The sequence below is a fragment of the Cyprinus carpio genome, chromosome B16 (genome assembly GCF_018340385.1).
Source record: "Cyprinus carpio isolate SPL01 chromosome B16, ASM1834038v1, whole genome shotgun sequence".
Lineage (NCBI taxonomy): Eukaryota > Metazoa > Chordata > Actinopteri > Cypriniformes > Cyprinidae > Cyprinus > Cyprinus carpio.
In genome coordinates, this window is record NC_056612.1 from 10,594,051 (window position 1) to 10,610,934 (window position 16,884).

A 16,884-nucleotide genomic window follows, 5' to 3' on the forward strand; every position below is an offset into this window, starting at 1 on the left:
AAAACAAAACCCCCTTCCCCTACCCTACCTGAGTGCTCTCTCTCCACCTCCATGGCTGCTGATGCTCTGCCCACCTAACTTTTGATACTGGTCTCAGATGTGCAGGTCCTATATATGAAAGTGGTGAAGTTTTGTGTTTGTCTGCTTGTTTTGAGGGTGTTGAAGAAGAGCAGGGGGGATTTGAGGGTGTAACCCTTCTGAAAGGGTCTTTTCCAAGCTTACTTTGTCCTAGTAAACCCTCTATTCCTTCTCTTTCTCTAAGCCTATCATCCACAAACCTTTTATCTCTAGCCTGCTCTCTGTTGTCTTCTCTTTGCCAGCTATTTCTACTGAACCAGTCACTAGGGGAATGAGATGTTACATTAGCATATGTCCCCTGTGGCTTCCCGCCACAAAGTAGAGAGTCACGTCTCAGAAACTTGTGCTTCTTTTTATGGAACTTTGATGGACTTAAAATGGGATTTTTGGAGTAGGGGTGCACATAAGAGGGTAAAAAGGGTGACGAAGGGTATATAGTTGCAGATGGAGGGTATCCCCTATAAAGTCCAAAACCAAGTGAAGTGGTAGAGAGTGGCATTTTGTATGGTGGATGGTAACAACCGCCTCCTGACAGTGGAAAGCCAAGTTTGTGCACTACCGGGCAATGTGTGACAATGTGTTCACCTGGTTGAGAGGGACACCCATTGTTCCTCTTAAAATCTGCCAATCCGACATAATGCAGAGAGTCACGAGATAATTCTGACTGAGGGGAGTAGTAACCACTGAAGTTGATTTGAAACATGGCTGGATGATGAAGGTTTTGTGGTAGACATTGAAGAACGTGAGGATGAGCTTTCCCTTTCCCATTCTTCCTTCCAGATTTTGCTTCATCCCCACGCCCTCGTGATGAGATATGATGCACAATACGAATCTCACTAAGTCTGACCACTAACTCCTCAATCTCTGCCAGGAAGGCTGGGTCTTGCCTTTTAGCCCTGAGTTGAAGATATTTCTTCTTACATTTGTGTTTATGTCCCCTAATCTTATCATGGCTGAAGCAATTATGACCTTTTCTATGGCACTTGTATTTGAGTCTTTCTTGCTCCATCAATACTGATCGTCCAAGGTGTGTAGTTCTACGGTCTTGAATCCTTACAGAGCCTAACTGGGATGTGGCTGAAGGGCGTGGTGCAGTTTGTGAGGAGGAAGGAGGTTTCGATTTCTCTTCGTGCAATGCTTTAACCTTTTGGGAACTGGTTACCTTTGGAGCAGAATGTTGATCATATTCACGGTTGCCAAGATGAAGCTTTCTTCGGAAAGAACTAAGAGTGTGCGAAGGGGACTCAAGATGTTTAAATGAATAGGGAGAGCTGCACAAAGGAGACTGGCCATCAAATGAATGACTATGTTCACCAGAGGTGGACCAAGAGTTCAAATGATTAGAAGACTCTGTCAAGACTTGCTGAGACTTTTGACCCAGAACTTGTTCAGAGTCTTGACCAGAAGTTTCTCTTTGAGCTTTAGGTTTACGACCTCTCCTTTTTCCTATGTAGATAGTTCCACGTTTGCTGATATTTATTTGTGGACCAAGTTTTCCCCCAAAAGAGGTAACAAGTGAGGATAAAGAGTGTGTTCCATCTGAAACTGAACAATCTGCATCACCTTCATTGTCTTTCTGAGCAAAATCTGATTTGTTACTTTGGCTTTGCCCTGAAAGGAACTGTGTAAGTACCTTATCCTTCTTCTTCACTCTCATCTTATTGATATTTGTGATTACTGTCTTCATTATCAACCTGTTTCGTTTGCGGCTGATCTGAGCATCTCTAGCTTTAGACAAGGAGGGTTTGAGTTTTCCTTCAGCACCCCTCTTCACTGATGCTGAGTCTAGTGATTTAGATCTCTTCTTCTGGACAGAGATGGAACGTTTGGGTTGACCTAGTGTTTTGGGAGCTGGTTTTGAGATTTTCAGGCCATTGTCTGGATCAGGGATTTTTGCATGTTCAAGTATGGGGAATTTAGTAGAGGACTTTTGAGACTTACTTTCCTGAGGAGTCTCTTCCAACCTGGCCATTTTTGGACGACCCCTTTTCTTATGAGGGGGCTCAAAGGAAAAGGTTTCTGATCTAGGTGATGAATTTTGCAGTTGTTTAGATTTAGAAAGTTTTCCAACTTGTCTTGATTTACCCTGCTGTGTTGACAATGCCTCTGATGACTTAATGGAAGGAATTTTTTTAAGGTTCATTTTTTGTGGAATCTTTTTACAGGCAGTGGAACTAACATTAGCAGTCTTCAACAGCTCCATCTTCTCGCCCGGATTTTCCATCTTAGTCATCTGAACAGCTTTTTGTTTCTTCTGTGACATGACGTCTTGTTTGGGATGTGAAGGTGGCTCATCACTTGGAACATAACTGTTAAACTGAGAATCTGTACACCCAGGGGGTTGAGAGGAACACTGCACATCTTCGTCCTGGTTTGCACTATGCCTAGTTCTTTTCTTATTCTTGTCAATGATATGCCCCACCCTGCTGCCATCTTTTGGCTGGACAGCAACAGCTTGAGTAGGTTCCACAGTCATCTTTCTGGTGTCATCTATAACTTCACTTTCAGTATACTTCTTATTCCTTCCTCTGCTGTATAGTAACTCTGGCGTACAAGTGCTGTTCTCAGGAGTTGCTGATTCGGCAGATTCATCTGAAGCAGTAAGGAGCATTGATGTCTTGATAGAGGGACTTTGCTGATGCAATAAACCATTTTCCTTACTCCTACTGTTAGTTATGGTGCTACTCATGTTTTTGGAACATGCGGAATCTCCATCTTCTCTCTCTTTTGCATTTAAAACCTTGTAAACATTACTTTCCCTAATTCTAGTTTTTTTTGGAGGGCAGGGAGCTTGCTTTTCTAAATTCTCACCACATGATACTGGAAGTGATGTGCTTTCACTGTCATTTTCAATATTGGAAGAGGACTGCTGAGATGTCTGAGCATTCATTTCATCATTTGAACCATGTGAACTGAGGGAGGAGGTCATTGCTTCTCCAGTTGGGAGATCTTCACCCTTTTCTTTTTGAGCATTTAAAACTTGGGTGCTGTCTTGTGGACTGGAGTTCTGTTGTAATGAGGAAGGTGGAGAAGGGGCAGCTGGAGGTGAATACGTCTGCTTCAGCAAGGTAGAGGAGGTTATCCTATCTGAAAGTGGTACTTTGCTATCTGTCTGTGGTTGAACTGCATGCGGAGGTCCATCTGATGTTAATAATGACTTTGAGTCAGTCTTCCTCAAGTGCTTTGATGGAGCCTGTTGGAAGAGAGGACATGTGCTGACCAGAATTCATCAGGAAATGTTTGAAGATATTCAGTCATTCAGGTCACTCAAGGATATCCGGTAAAATTAAATCAAAGGCAGTCTGGAACAGCTATAAATTTGAGGAAATCTGTCAGGCTTCATTAGATGATTGCTCTGACAGGCTTGGACTTTATTTCACAAACATCTTAAAATAACACGCCACTAAGAGTCATTGTAAATAAGGTTTTTATTTAATTTTTTATTTATTATTCTTTTTTGTTTGACCACTACATGGTACTATGATCCAAGGATTTTAGAAGAATCTCATGGCACATGACATTTGAGCAAAAATAAAACAAATGGGAGAAATACATTTAGTTTTAGTCTTTCCAGTAAGTGTTTGCTGGTCATAAGAATCGACAAAATGGATAACAGAGTGCAGATGAAGGACTTCCATCTGCATATTTTAAGTGTACAAAAAGATAAGTGATAATGACAGTAACAAAGAGAACATAAGATCTGAGTGAGCAAAAAAAAAGAGACCATGCGATAAAATGAGGGGATGTAAAAATAGATATAAAAAATGGTAAACCACTGGTGGCTAAAAATGGCAAGATGCAGACAGAAATAGTATCAATCATTTGCCACTATATTTTTAAACTAGGCATAAAGAAACAAACAATGAAAGCTTACTTAGAAAGTCTTACCTTTTTAGAGGCTGTAATGACTGGTGTAGAGTCAGCTTTTCTGGATGAAGTGGAAAGTGGGACACTCAGCCTTGTGGATGCTTTTGGAGAAATGCAATCGTTCCTATCTTTTTTCTGAATCTCAAGATGTGACTGCTTGGCTACTCTGATCTCAGAACTGGAGACTTCACCTCCACATGGACTATGACCATCTCCATGTGCAAGCCTCTGAGAGATTCTGATTGTGGGCCTGCATATGAAGTTCTCAAGGCTCTTTGGGGGCTTCTTTGTCCGTTTCGCTCCAACCCCTATTTTCATTCTCAAATTTCCATCTGACTGGTCAGACTTTGTATCTGTTAACTCCCCCAGACTAGGCTGCTGCTGCTGCTTAACTTCACTTGTAATACTCTTTGGAGAAGCTTCTGGTTCAGCCCCTTTGGTTTTTCTCATTCTCTTCCTGTCTTCTGTCCTCTCATTGTGTTCTTCTTTATCCAGTCTAGGTGTTGTCTTTTGCTTTTTCTTATCCATTTGAACTTTCAGAGTAGATGTGAATGGGAGAAGTACTTTGGCAAAGTTTTGTCAATAATTAATGTTCAGCTTGTGCGAAAAGGTAATGTTATGTTTTTCAGTCTTATTTAATATTCTTCTATCATCTCACTTGACTTGAGAAAATAATAAGGTATTGGTACCATGGAAGGGGCTGTAAAAAGTAAAAACAGGCAAGAGAAAACATTAGTCACAGTTTACTCACAGACAGTGTATGTGTATCACATAATGTGACACGACATTAAAAAAAAAATGAATAGGGAAAAAAAATTGCAACATGGTAAAAAGATAAGATATGCGGACAGTACAACAGAAAATGCCACACATTTCAACATTTACCCAGATCAAAACACATTCTTGCTCAAAAAGCATGCAACTTTACACTCAACTGTCCAGTTACCTGAGCTTTTGCTGTGACTGACTAGTTCAAATACTTAGTGCTCAATTTAGAGGCATGGATTATCAAAGCATGTGCAGCTGGCTCTGAACATGCAGATTCAGATCCTAATGGAATCTGTTATTGAGTAGCTGGCATGAAATACTTTTAGAATTAGACGTACTGTAGTGTGACATGTTATACTGTCTTTAAAAAAAAATTCATTTGCCACGATGCAAGATTACTAAACTTAAAAATAATAAAATAAAAACTTATGAATAGAGGAATTATTCTGAATTAATCTGTTCAACACATGTAGATACTTGTAGATGTTTGATTGCAACCAAATACAAAAATGTATACTGTCATATAAAATAAATATTTGCAAATTTAGCATTAAACTATGATTTAGAACAAACTGAGACTAAAGGACACTAAATCTATTTAATTAACATCACTGTCAGAGATCTTACGATGTTACCAGCTTTATAGCCTACAGCTTTGGTGGTTCTCAACCGGGTTCAGGGCCCACTAGGGGCCTTCAGCAAACTAATAAGGAGGCCGCAGGATGACTTAAAACTATTTAAAATAAGACAAAACAACTAAAATATTATAAATGTTTTTCTTATTTTAAATGAACCCATTTTATTTTCTTTGACGAATCAGAGTTGCCACAGTCTTGAAAATCCTGGATACATGATGTATCTAGACCTGGAAATGTCATATAAATTAATAAAATCTTAAAACTCTAGGGGCATTTTTATGATGAATATGAATTTTTTAATTATTCCAAGCTCTAAAATATCAGGTCAAGTTGTGATTAGGTTATCATTTTATCTTTAACCAGTAAAATACAAACTGGAAAAGTCAAACAAATGCATTGGTTAAAAAGAGTAGAAACCCTGAAGAATATCCAGGGCTACTAAAACTTTTAAATCCTGCCATTTAATTTACAGAAACCAGGAGTCTCTGGCATTCCGATATTGTTGTGGACAATTGGAGGCCTTAGAGTCAAAAAGGTTGAGAACCACTGACGTATGGTCAATCATTAGAATACATGAAAATGGTAACAATCTTAAAGGAAATTGCTGACTGTTCTAGTTGTTAAATCCATGCCGTTAATAAAAATGAGATTTTATGCATCAACTATCCTACTGCTACAACTTTGACAATACTTTTCAACTGGAACCTGAAGAGAAAACCTTTTAGTTTTAATGTAGAAGTGAGGAATGTCTTGTTACTACTTTTAACCCAGTCGAAATGCATTAATCTCTCGGCTCCTCGAAGATATGCACATTTGCAGCTTGATTGTGGTTTCTCCATTTGTTCCCCTGTCGGAACAGTTCAGAATATTTCCAAATTTGGTGTAATGGAAGGACAGCATGGTCTCATGCGCCATTGTGAGATGAAGACTTCATCTTTAAAAAATCCAGATAGCTTTATCTAACTTTATCTAACAATTTAAACTCTAGGAAACTTTACAGTAACTGTGAAGAGAAGTAGGTTAGCCAGGTAGTGTCTACAGTACTTTCAAGTTAACTCTTAATCTACAATACAAATCTTTTAACCTACACGATACGGTGAAGAGCATGATGCAACTTAATCTCCTATAGACCAGTTCCCACAGGACATACCCACATAAAAATCCCCAGCAACTGCGAAAAGCTGGCTGAAACTCTGTTTTGAGTTGTCTGAAAGGCAGGTGCTTTCCCACACAGAGTGAGGTCATTCTATGGAAGATTTCGCGTGATGACCTCAGTGCGTTAACTTGCACAGGGGACCCATAAAATCCAGCGCCTGACCTCCAGGCTGCAGGGAGGAACACGCTAATAAAGCCCAGCATCAGTAGCCCTGTCAAAGCACTTCCAATATAAACTTTCTATCCACTTGTACAATCTCGCCTAACCATGAGGTAAAGTTTTCCACCCTTATCTCCTGTCTTGAATCATTTCGTGAAGTGCTTTAGCGACCGAGTTTAGCTAGTAAAAGTAACACCCACTGCAGGCTGTTTCAGTCTTTGCTAATTCTCATAAAGAAGACAAAATTCAGCAGTGTTTCACTTGCTGAGCGCAATCTTCTCAGCTCCTCCTTTAGGATTTGGTGCTAAGAAAACAATCCCAATGGAACGCTTGAAAAGAAAAATGGCCCGAGGAGAGGAGAGAGAGCAAAGTACAATGATGTGTGTGTGTGTGTGTGTGTGAAGAGGGAGCTCTGTGGCTATTAGTAGCACAGTTCAGACGCAAAGTGAGAAGGACGTTTGAGGGTCTTTCTCTCCCTGGGACATAAGCCTACTTTTCAGCATTTACCATAATTATTCATTTTCTTGTACTGCTTCAGTGTTCCCTCCATCTGCAGGTTTTTATTTCCCGTCATTCTCTGCCTTTTCCCTGTCCTTCCTTTTAATTTACTTTTTGGTCATAATCTTTCCTTTCGGTATATAATTAGCTCTCTCTTTTACAATATATCTCTAAAGCATTTCCAAAGCAGACCACACTAAGCGGTTAAATACTTCACTGTTTCCCTGTAAATCAAAACCATATGCTCTTCCTTAAAAATCTGTTTTGGTGCTGCTGATACAAATCTTTGCACACACGTGAAAATCAACTAAACAAAAATCACTGTTCCTATCATCTAGAAATAATTTGCATTTTCCTTTCCCCAAATTTTCTTCAGTGTCAGTTTGATTGATCTTTACCCAATGTACTCTCAATCCAACCCTTCAGCGTCAAGTGCAATAAGTCTCCAGGAAGTTATTGGGTTTCACTATGTTTCAGCTTGTGTATGTTATCTCATTACAAACGGTTATCTTATGCTCTGCAACCCAATGGGGTCTTCTGTCTTCTTCGAGAAAACAATATGCAGGTTAACACCAGCTTTTGTCAGTTATAAGCAGACCTGTTAAGCTCTTCCTCTGTTTCACTTGTCAAGCAGATTCAGTCAAATATTGTCAATCGGTGCAATGTGAAAGTAGCATACAGTAGTCTGAAGTGCATTAGAGTAGCAAAACAAGATGACATCACTGAGTCCTGCCCTTCATCCATCAAAGCTTTTCTCCCTGACAAGATTTAAGGCTTCTCTGGGCAAACTGAGAGAATTGACTGTGATTTAACCCGCAAATCCATCTGACAAATGTGAAAATACAAAAGGGATAAAGCTGTTTCAATTCTACAGGCTCCTCTGTGACCTAGATATAGCCGGGTGCTCCAAAAATAGCAGAAAGCGAGAGCATTATATGAAAATATGACAGCGATATGGGCGAATAATTAGGAGTCCATGACCATGATGTTTTAGTTGGCTGGAGCAGACAAGCACAGCATGTCAATGCAGAGTGAATACGACTTGATTGATGGGACATAACAAGTAGGATGTAATAAGTTCTCGCTATAGACAGAATAGAATTTGAAGAAACAGTTTTTCCAGTAAAAAGTCAATACTATCCTGTCATCTACAGCGCGAAGGTAGAATCGATATAAAGTTGTCGGGAAAGTGGCAAAAATAGAATAGGGAGACTGCGAGCCAGGTTTCAATCTATTATCGCCTATTACTTTTATTATTATTTGAATAGCTCACATAGTATACGCGCGATACCGCACGCGCGTATGTTTACGATAAAAAGTGTCGTGCGTATTCATGCGCGAGGGCCTAACCCGTTTCAAATTACATTTTTTATTAAGCAACGGGAGTACACTCCGAAAACGAGCTGGTAAACTAGTCGGAGATTTGAGAAAACAACAATAAGCATTTCCACACCGCTTCACGAAATGAAAAATGACTTACCCGAGCTGCAAAGAGAAGACGTACCGCAAGAAAACGAGCAGCTAATTTACAAGTGTGCGCAACGAGCTGAAACGATAAATGGAGGGATGTTGCGTGTCCACTGCGCGAAGCGAAGGACCCATGAAGATGAACATTGTGCAACACCACACGATACTCACGTCCCCCCTTCTTCTTCTCTTCGCCCCCCTGTTTCTATCCGTCTCTTGCGCAGTTGTTTTACATCAAAAGCATGGTCGAACATTGTGTACCCAATAGCCACAACCCAAGTTCACCGATGAGGGGAGACGGAGGAGAGCAATGACCATGCTGTGTATGTTCGGTTACTGAGCTGATGCCTGCAACTTAAGCTAAATTTACCCCCCAATAACGCAAGAAAAGAGAAATGTAAACAGACGCGCGCACTTATCACCCTAGCGGATGCTGTTTTATCGACACTAGGATCAAAGCAGTGATAATCATTACAATCTGTGTGAGAAAATGATAGTGGATAATCTAACCCGAGATGGCCGACTTTGAAATGATGAGCAATGATGTAATTGAATTGTGGGCCAACCTGCGTCGTTCGGTTTAAAGATAACACGTTATTATTATCGAGGTGTTAATATTTTGTCATGTATCAATAATTTTATTTCATATTATGCACGCAAATCAACACTAACTGGAAATCTCGTGCCTAGACTTTGGTTCTTAAATTACTGATGCGATCTACTGACAACACCTATTTTTGTTTTTCTTTAGGCTACGTGCATTACGTTTTATTACAACATGAAACATAACTGCTCTCTTACTACGAGTGACCTATAGGTGGTGGTGCAATCATTACAGTTCATATCTATATACTGACAAGCTGTAAAAGAATCTTAAATATATGCAAGTTATGTAATGCACATGTTCGACTAAATTCATAATGAATAACAATAATCTACCAAATCTGAAATAGATTTTCAATCAAGCGCATACAATAACAGCAGGTTCAAATTATACTATCAACAAATTCTTAATAGCTGAAACTCAAAGGAGAAAGCATTGCATGTTTCAGAGGAAAGACTTCGTGATGATTTACAGCGGGTGCTATATTTAGATTACAACCATGTTGTGAATTATATTTATCATTTCTCTCTTTGGAAGTCTACGGTACTTGGATAATGCCATGTGTTAGCATTCCCATTCATCTCAGTCCTATATTTTATTGAGTAACAAAAATACAAAACAAAGTTCTCATGACATTTAACAAATAAACACAAATAAGGTAACTAGGCTACATAAAAATACAATTAAAAGGAATCACAAACATATTAAAAATGACAGATTTTTTTCTTTTTGAAAAGTTTATATATTCAAAATAGATGAGAAAAATAGAAAATGAGCTGGAAATGAGAGGAAATGGTGTTTTGAGTTGCACTTGGTCTGACAAATATTACATTTCCCTTTTTAACAAAAAACAGATCAGTAATAATACTCCTTTGTTTCAAACGTTGACTTCATTCAAGTAAAGGAAAAGTGATGACAGGTTGATTTCTTTGGTTGAGGTTCATTGATTTCTGAACAAAAAAATAACTCTTGAGGATACAATTTCAGAAGAAGTTGTTTACCTGCTGTATTTGGAGACTGCCATCTTTGCTCTGAAAATACTCCTAAAGTCACTTTGCAGGTCTCCAAGCAACACACAGTGTTTCCTTCCTGAATAAATCAGTGTTTCTGGATGAATCAGTTGAATTAATGAAACAATGACTCAGTCATAATGCACATAAAGACAGTCAACTGACGTCACCTACTGGTAACTATAAACCTAACTATAGAAAGGCTCACTAAACTGAAACATTAAAGCACAAATTAACAAAAATACAACTTAATTGCAAATTATGCAGAATGAAAATATAAAAACAAGGGATATTTACCTATTTTTTTAAAATATATTTTATACACTGTTGTCAGTCAACTAGGCCTATAGTGCAATATTGAAATGCACCTCAGGGGAGCATTTGCACTCCAACTCTTATTATTATTTTTTTTACTTTTTATCCTTAATTGTTTATTTTTTACTTTGTAAATTGCTATATGTTTGTATCTTTGACACCAACAGGAACATCTTTCCAAATTTCGTTGTATACAATGACAACAAAGTCTTTCTATTTCCGTTTTGAACAACTTAATAGGGCAAAGCTGGAAATGGTTTATTTATATCTTTGTTGATATATTATCGTAGTTTATAATATGTAATAAGTTTTATGTAACTTAATTTAATTTAAAATGGGTTTAACTTAGGTACAACAATAAAGAAAAAAAGTAGCGAACCTTACAAAGGCACTTACAAAGTTTTGTCACACTATATCACAAAAAGATAATAATAATATATTAGTTTAAATCAACACCGCTGGGTAAAAGACGCAAAAATATGTATTTCCTCAGAATACGCTGCTAACGTTACTTTTAAACGGTCCTCAGCGGAGAAATACTGAAGCATAACGTTATAGTTATCAACCAGCAGAGGCTAACAGGTCATGGTAATTACAGATATTACGTATACTGTATTAATTTAATTCACATGATTCATATCTGACGCTTACCAGCCAAGCCTTGACCTCTTGGTCATACGTCTCCGTCATGTACGTGATGACGTAACTTCCGACGTCTTTTGAAACAATGATGGCGACTTCCATCGGCCGTGGCCCGTGACAGTACGACCGTTCACATCAACCAGCAGTCCGTGCTTATCAAGTTACATGTAACTCTTTATTGACAAGTTGGTTTCTTCGCATCTGTCGACTTTCTTTCTAGAGGTGAGGTTTTTCTGCGTCATGCCTCATGCACTTTCATGCTTTCAGACAGCATATCTCTCGCAAGGTGACAGATATCATGAACAGACACTCTCTCTGAGATTAACATTATAAAAAATACACGTCCTTTCATTTAGGAAATATATCACTCTCCATAGATAGTCACTTGCATAACCAGCTATTTGTTTAACAGTTGTAATATGGGCATAGGGTCAACCGGATTACATTAAGAGAACCTCTTTGGCCAAATGTACAAATTGCTTTGCTTTTGTTTCAGAACATGAATCTGCACAAACTGTCCTCGCGACTGTGCCCAACAGTAAGTGTCATACACCTGTCATTTATGGTCTTATATTTATTATTCACAAAGTATATTTAAGTTAAGAACGTTTAACGGGATATATCACTCATAATCATTATGTCATTGTCAGGTAACACAGAAGTTCAGGCATCTCCAAATCCAAAGCAGAGGCCAGCAGCTGGAAGCAGTTGGTGTGGAAACAGAATCAACTGAACAAAATCCGCTGTCAGTCTTCAGAACTTCAGAGCAGGATCCTGTATGTCAAAAAAAAAAAAAACTGTACTGTCTTATATAGACATTTATCAGTAGCTTTCAAATATACTTATGCATGAAGCTGTCCTTAAAGGGATAAATCACCACTGGCGAGATGTTGGTTTTTTTTTTGTTTTGTTTTTTATATAAATCTCGGCTCTCTCTGCAGTATGACCATGAGAAAATCAGTGGTACATGACTAGAGAAAAAAAGAAGAAGAAAAAAAGAGGGGGGGGGGGGGGGTATTGATGGTGGGGGTCTGTGGGGTTCCCCTTTTCCAATAAACTTGGGTGTTACACAATGCATTTTTTTTATTTAATTTTGGCAATACCCACCTTTTTTTGTTTGATCTGTAGTTTTAACAAAAGCCTGGAGATGTCAAAAGTCCACCGGTTGATGCAAAATGAAGCAATTTGCATAACTGAGCAGACTTTCACTAAAAATAAAGAAATAATTAATTAAATAATTGCCATAATAATAATAGTTTATATATATATATATATATATATATATAAATTTTATTGTATTTTTGTCTGTTTAAACTGTAAACCTCTGTTGTGCAGTACATTGTTTGCCAAAAAAATTAAAATAGTTTCAATTACATTTCATTACATAAATATATATAAAAAATTGTCAAAGGTTTATATTCATTTGCATTTGATTACCACTATTTTTGATAATAAATTTGTAATACATCATAAAACAGAATCCAGAAAAATGAAAATAGAAAAGTGTATTTGGGGAAAAATAAAATGCAAATGTAAAATAAAGCAGTTTTTTTTCTATAAATGTTAGATTGGAGCATCTTATCTTTTTGCTTTGCTTGGTAATTTATGTATTACTTAAATATTTACCTGTTTAACTGCGCCTCGAAACTGAGTGTAAAATATGTTATGGAAATCTTACTACATTCAATCTTTCTTGCCCTTTCCTTTCTCAGACGTACCATTCAGAAAGACATACTGGGCAGTACTACACGCTCCCCGCGGCTCACATCCAAAAACTCTTCCCTCATGGACTGCCTCCACGCTTCCAGTTGCAGGTTTGGAAAGTGTACTGCATTATGTGTGTGTGTGTGTGTGTGTGTGTGTGTGTGTGTGGAGAACATTAGATTTGATTTAATATAGTCCAAATAGAAATGCCATTGCCATGATTTGAGGTTGAAGTTGCCTGGACGACTAATGCATGCTTGTGCTCTTGTTTCAGATTAAAACGTTTAATGAAGGCTGCGTGATGGTGAGGCCGCCGGCGCTGGAGCTTATCTCATATCTTAAAAAGGCTGATTACAGCAAGCCTCCGCTGCGTTATATACTCTGTATCCTCAAACACAAAATTCCAATCCAGTGAGCTGTTTTACTTTGTGCATATTTTTCCACACTGATTCCTTGACAGTGTGCTTTAGATGGAGATGTAGGCACTGGAAAGACCATGTGTTTGAGTCATGCCCTGCACTACTGCTACACTCAGGGCTGGCTGATCGTGCATATATCCGATGGTGAGCTCCACTGACACTCATTCTATCAAAATGTAAGGTTATATGAAGTTTGGAGTCTGATGATGCTGTGATGTTTTCCCTGTAGCTCATCTGTGGGTCAAGAACTGTAAAGAGCTGCTACCATCTTCTTCCCGCCCCTCACGCTTCGACCAGCCAATCCAGGCATCCCAATGGCTAAAGAACTTCAAAATCACCAATGAACGCTTTTTATCCAAGGTACAACTTGGTGTGTTTTTTGTATTTTAGGCTTTACGTGAGTTTAAGTATGCAAGTGGTAGCTTTTTGTGCGTAAATCACCTTATCACATTGTTTTGCCCATGTAAATAAATATTTATTTATTTTTGATATTTATTTATTTATTTTTATTTATTTATTTATTCAGTGATTTATTTTTACAAAATATATTTGCTTAAGTTGTCTACAAATATTTTAAAGTGGTAAAACTAGAAATTAAAATTTCACAATATATACATGGTATGCACAATATGTGAGGAGATGTTTTTTATTTATCACTTATTTATTATTTTGGTCAATTGGATCATTTATTAAGCTGCTCTGATGTCAATCTGATCAATCGGCAGATAAAGACAACACAACAGTATGTGTGGACAAAGAGAGAAAGAACTGAAAAGGGGCAGCCTTTAGGGGAGCTTGTTGATCAGGTGAGTTTTATTCATCTTCTTTATCATAGTAAATATTACACTACCTCAGTTACACTACTCCCTCAAAGTGACTATATGTGATTCCACAGTGTGACATGATCATCATGAATCATAAAGGACTATTAAAATTTGCACAGTGTGTGCCCGGCTTAACTCCTTATAGTTTTAATCGTCACCTTCTTCTTTTATTTTAGTTTTTAGTGTGTATATATAAATTCAATTTTTTTTTATTTTAATAAATGTTGATTGTATTTTTAATCATTTGACTTAAATTGAACAGGGTGTGAATCGCATGAAGAGCAGCAGTGATGTGGTGGGCGCAGTGCTGCGAGAGCTCAGGCTGCAGGCAGGGGGCGCCACAGAGGGCGAGGGGGCCTTTAAACTGGCTGTGGCTGTGGATGGATTAAATGCTCTGTGGGGCAAAACATCTCTTAAAAAGGAGGACAGAACTATGGTATATTGATGTAAATTAGCCAAAATAAATGAACTACATGAATAAATGAATTACATAATTCTAGTATTCTGATCAAATAATTTTTTTGCATTTGTTTGACATTCTGCTTTCATTTCCTTTTTATGTAGTGTGAGCCAGAGGAACTGACTTTGATTCATAATGTGAGGAAGATGATGAAAAACAATTGGGTAAAACAATCAGAAAAAAAACACTAACTTGAAAGAATAGTTCACCCAAAAAAGAGAATTTGCTAAAAATGTGCTCTCCCTCAGGCCGCCCAAGATGTAGATTAGTTTTTCCATATTGAAAGAGATTTAGAGATAATTAGCATTACATCACTTGCTCACCAATGGATCCTCTGCATTGAATGGGTGCCGTCAGAATAAGAGTTCATCTGATTAAACGATCCAGTAATCGACACAACTCCAGGACATTCATTTACATTTTGTGAAGTAAAAAGCTGTGTTTATAATAAACAAATATTTAATTAAGACATTTTTACCTTAACTGTTGCTTCCAGCTAAAATACGAGTCCTCTATTCCTAAAAAACTGCTTTCTCTAGTGAAAAAGTCATCTCATCTGAGTCAGGAGAGAAATGTGCAGAAACACAGTTTACCATTTGAATGAAAACAGAATTTGCAAAAGCAAAGTACCATTAAACAAAAAAAGTCCAGCAGTTTATAACAGTTAAAAAAAAAAAAAATTGAGAAGATAACGGGGGAAGGATAAAACTGGAGGAAGCATTAATATGGATTATGGACTGGTATTTTAAATTAAAATTAAATTAAATTTATGCATTTAGCAGACGCTTTTATCCAAAGCGACTTACAGTGCATTCAGGCTATCAATTTTGACCTATTTTAGCCATAAGCGACAGTTTATGAGGGATTTGTTTCTTACAAACATGCAGCTTTTCACTGCACAAGATATTCATTGATGGGCTGGAGTTGTGTGAATTATTGCAGTGTTTTTCTCAGCTGTTTGGACTCATTCTGGCGGCACCCATTCACTGCAGAGGATCCATTGGTAAGCAAGTGATATAATGCTAAATTTCTCCAAATCTGCAATGAAGAAACAAATGCGTCTACATCTTGGATGCCCTGAGGGTGAGCTCTTCCTTTAATATTATAATACAGATTTAAGTCCCAGTGAGTTGTTCACTCTCTCTTTACTTTACATTGCTCTCTGTCATAGAGCGGAGGTGCCATTCTCACAGCTTTGTCTCAGACCGGCTCTCTGTTCAAGCCACAGTCTGCTTACCTTCCCAGTGAGCTGCTAGGAGAGGTCAGCAGCCCTCACACACGTCTGTTTTCATTAAACTATAGAGTAAATGCCTTAAGTTAACAGAGTTTAGTTTTCCTTTTTACATTGACAATAGACTTTGAAGAATTATCAAAATAAAGAGGCACCTGTTGTGTGTGTTGTATAGATTTGTTAAAAATGCTCAATATATTTGCACACTTTCTCTTTCTTCCTCTCATTTTGTTTATGCCTTCTGTCTTTCAGGAGGGGTTTGATAATATGGAACCTTTTGTGCCAGTTTCTGTGTCCAACTACAATGAGAAGGAGTTTGAGAGCTGCTATCTGTACTATTTAGACCGCAACTGGCTGCAGCATTCACACAGTAAGCTTGTGCATTTATTTGCCTGGAGTCTGAGCAGTGCTTTTATGAGGCCATATTAAATGTAGGAAGTTCCTGTTTACAAGTTGACCATTCATAATTATTTAATGTCCATTCAAGTGATTTTGGATGAAATGGAAGCCGGGGCAAAGAATGTGCTACGATGTCTATGGAAATGTTTAGAGAACAAGTGTAAAAAAAACAACAACAACAATTAATTAAAATTAAATGAATACAAAAAAAATGGGTAAATAACTGAGTAAATACAGTACTATAGAAGTACAGTACTACAAAGAGTAGAAAAAATACAGAATACGGTTTGTTCTTGAAGGCAGAATAACCTTTCAGGAACATGTTACTTGATATCCATTTTTATTATTTATCTTTTACCAACAGGTCGATCTGAAGAAGGAAAGAAAGAGCTCATCTTCCTCAGCAACAAAAACCCGTCCATCCTGGAACGATTGTGTGCCTTCTTGTAATGCACATTTGCTAACTCTTGCATCTGTATATCATGTGGATTCAATAAATGTATAAGCACGCAGCGTTTTCATAATAAAATCATTTAGAAAAAAAAAGTTTTTTTATTATTATTATTTGTTTAAGGTATGATTTGATTTTGATCATATTTGGTAAAACCATTTATCTTCAAAAAACATTGTTGTTGGATGTCACGT

General features: G+C 37.6%; 2 protein-coding genes across 4 annotated transcripts; one reads left to right on the plus strand and one right to left on the minus strand.

Moving 5' to 3' along the window:
- Positions 1 to 11: 11 nt before the first annotated feature.
- Positions 12 to 11,246, minus strand: LOC122139957 (histone-lysine N-methyltransferase ASH1L-like). Of its 3 annotated transcripts, XM_042740690.1 has the most exons (4): positions 11,212 to 11,246; positions 10,237 to 10,324; positions 3,967 to 4,645; positions 12 to 3,271 (listed from the first exon to the last, which is right to left on the minus strand). In XM_042740690.1, the coding sequence occupies exons 3-4, from the start codon at positions 4,471 to 4,473 to the stop codon at positions 20 to 22; spliced, it is 3,759 nt and encodes a 1,252-aa protein (XP_042596624.1). In that variant the 5' UTR covers positions 4,474 to 4,645; positions 10,237 to 10,324; positions 11,212 to 11,246; the 3' UTR covers positions 12 to 19. The 3 variants fall into 3 exon arrangements, with proteins under 3 accessions (XP_042596624.1, XP_042596623.1, XP_042596622.1); XM_042740689.1 differs by lacking the exons at positions 10,237 to 10,324; positions 11,212 to 11,246 and adding an exon at positions 8,803 to 9,132; XM_042740688.1 differs by lacking the exons at positions 10,237 to 10,324; positions 11,212 to 11,246 and adding an exon at positions 8,645 to 9,132.
- Positions 11,247 to 11,251: 5 nt separating this feature from the next.
- LOC109075561 (28S ribosomal protein S29, mitochondrial-like) lies at positions 11,252 to 16,785 on the plus strand. The gene is made up of 13 exons (XM_019091456.2): positions 11,252 to 11,424; positions 11,699 to 11,740; positions 11,853 to 11,978; positions 12,915 to 13,016; positions 13,181 to 13,289; positions 13,377 to 13,469; positions 13,555 to 13,685; positions 14,051 to 14,131; positions 14,412 to 14,585; positions 14,714 to 14,773; positions 15,781 to 15,870; positions 16,093 to 16,210; positions 16,604 to 16,785. Exons 2-13 carry the CDS (start codon positions 11,702 to 11,704, stop codon positions 16,687 to 16,689), a joined length of 1,209 nt encoding a protein of 402 aa, XP_018947001.1. The 5' UTR covers positions 11,252 to 11,424; positions 11,699 to 11,701; the 3' UTR covers positions 16,690 to 16,785.
- The last annotated feature ends 99 nt before the right edge of the window (positions 16,786 to 16,884 follow it).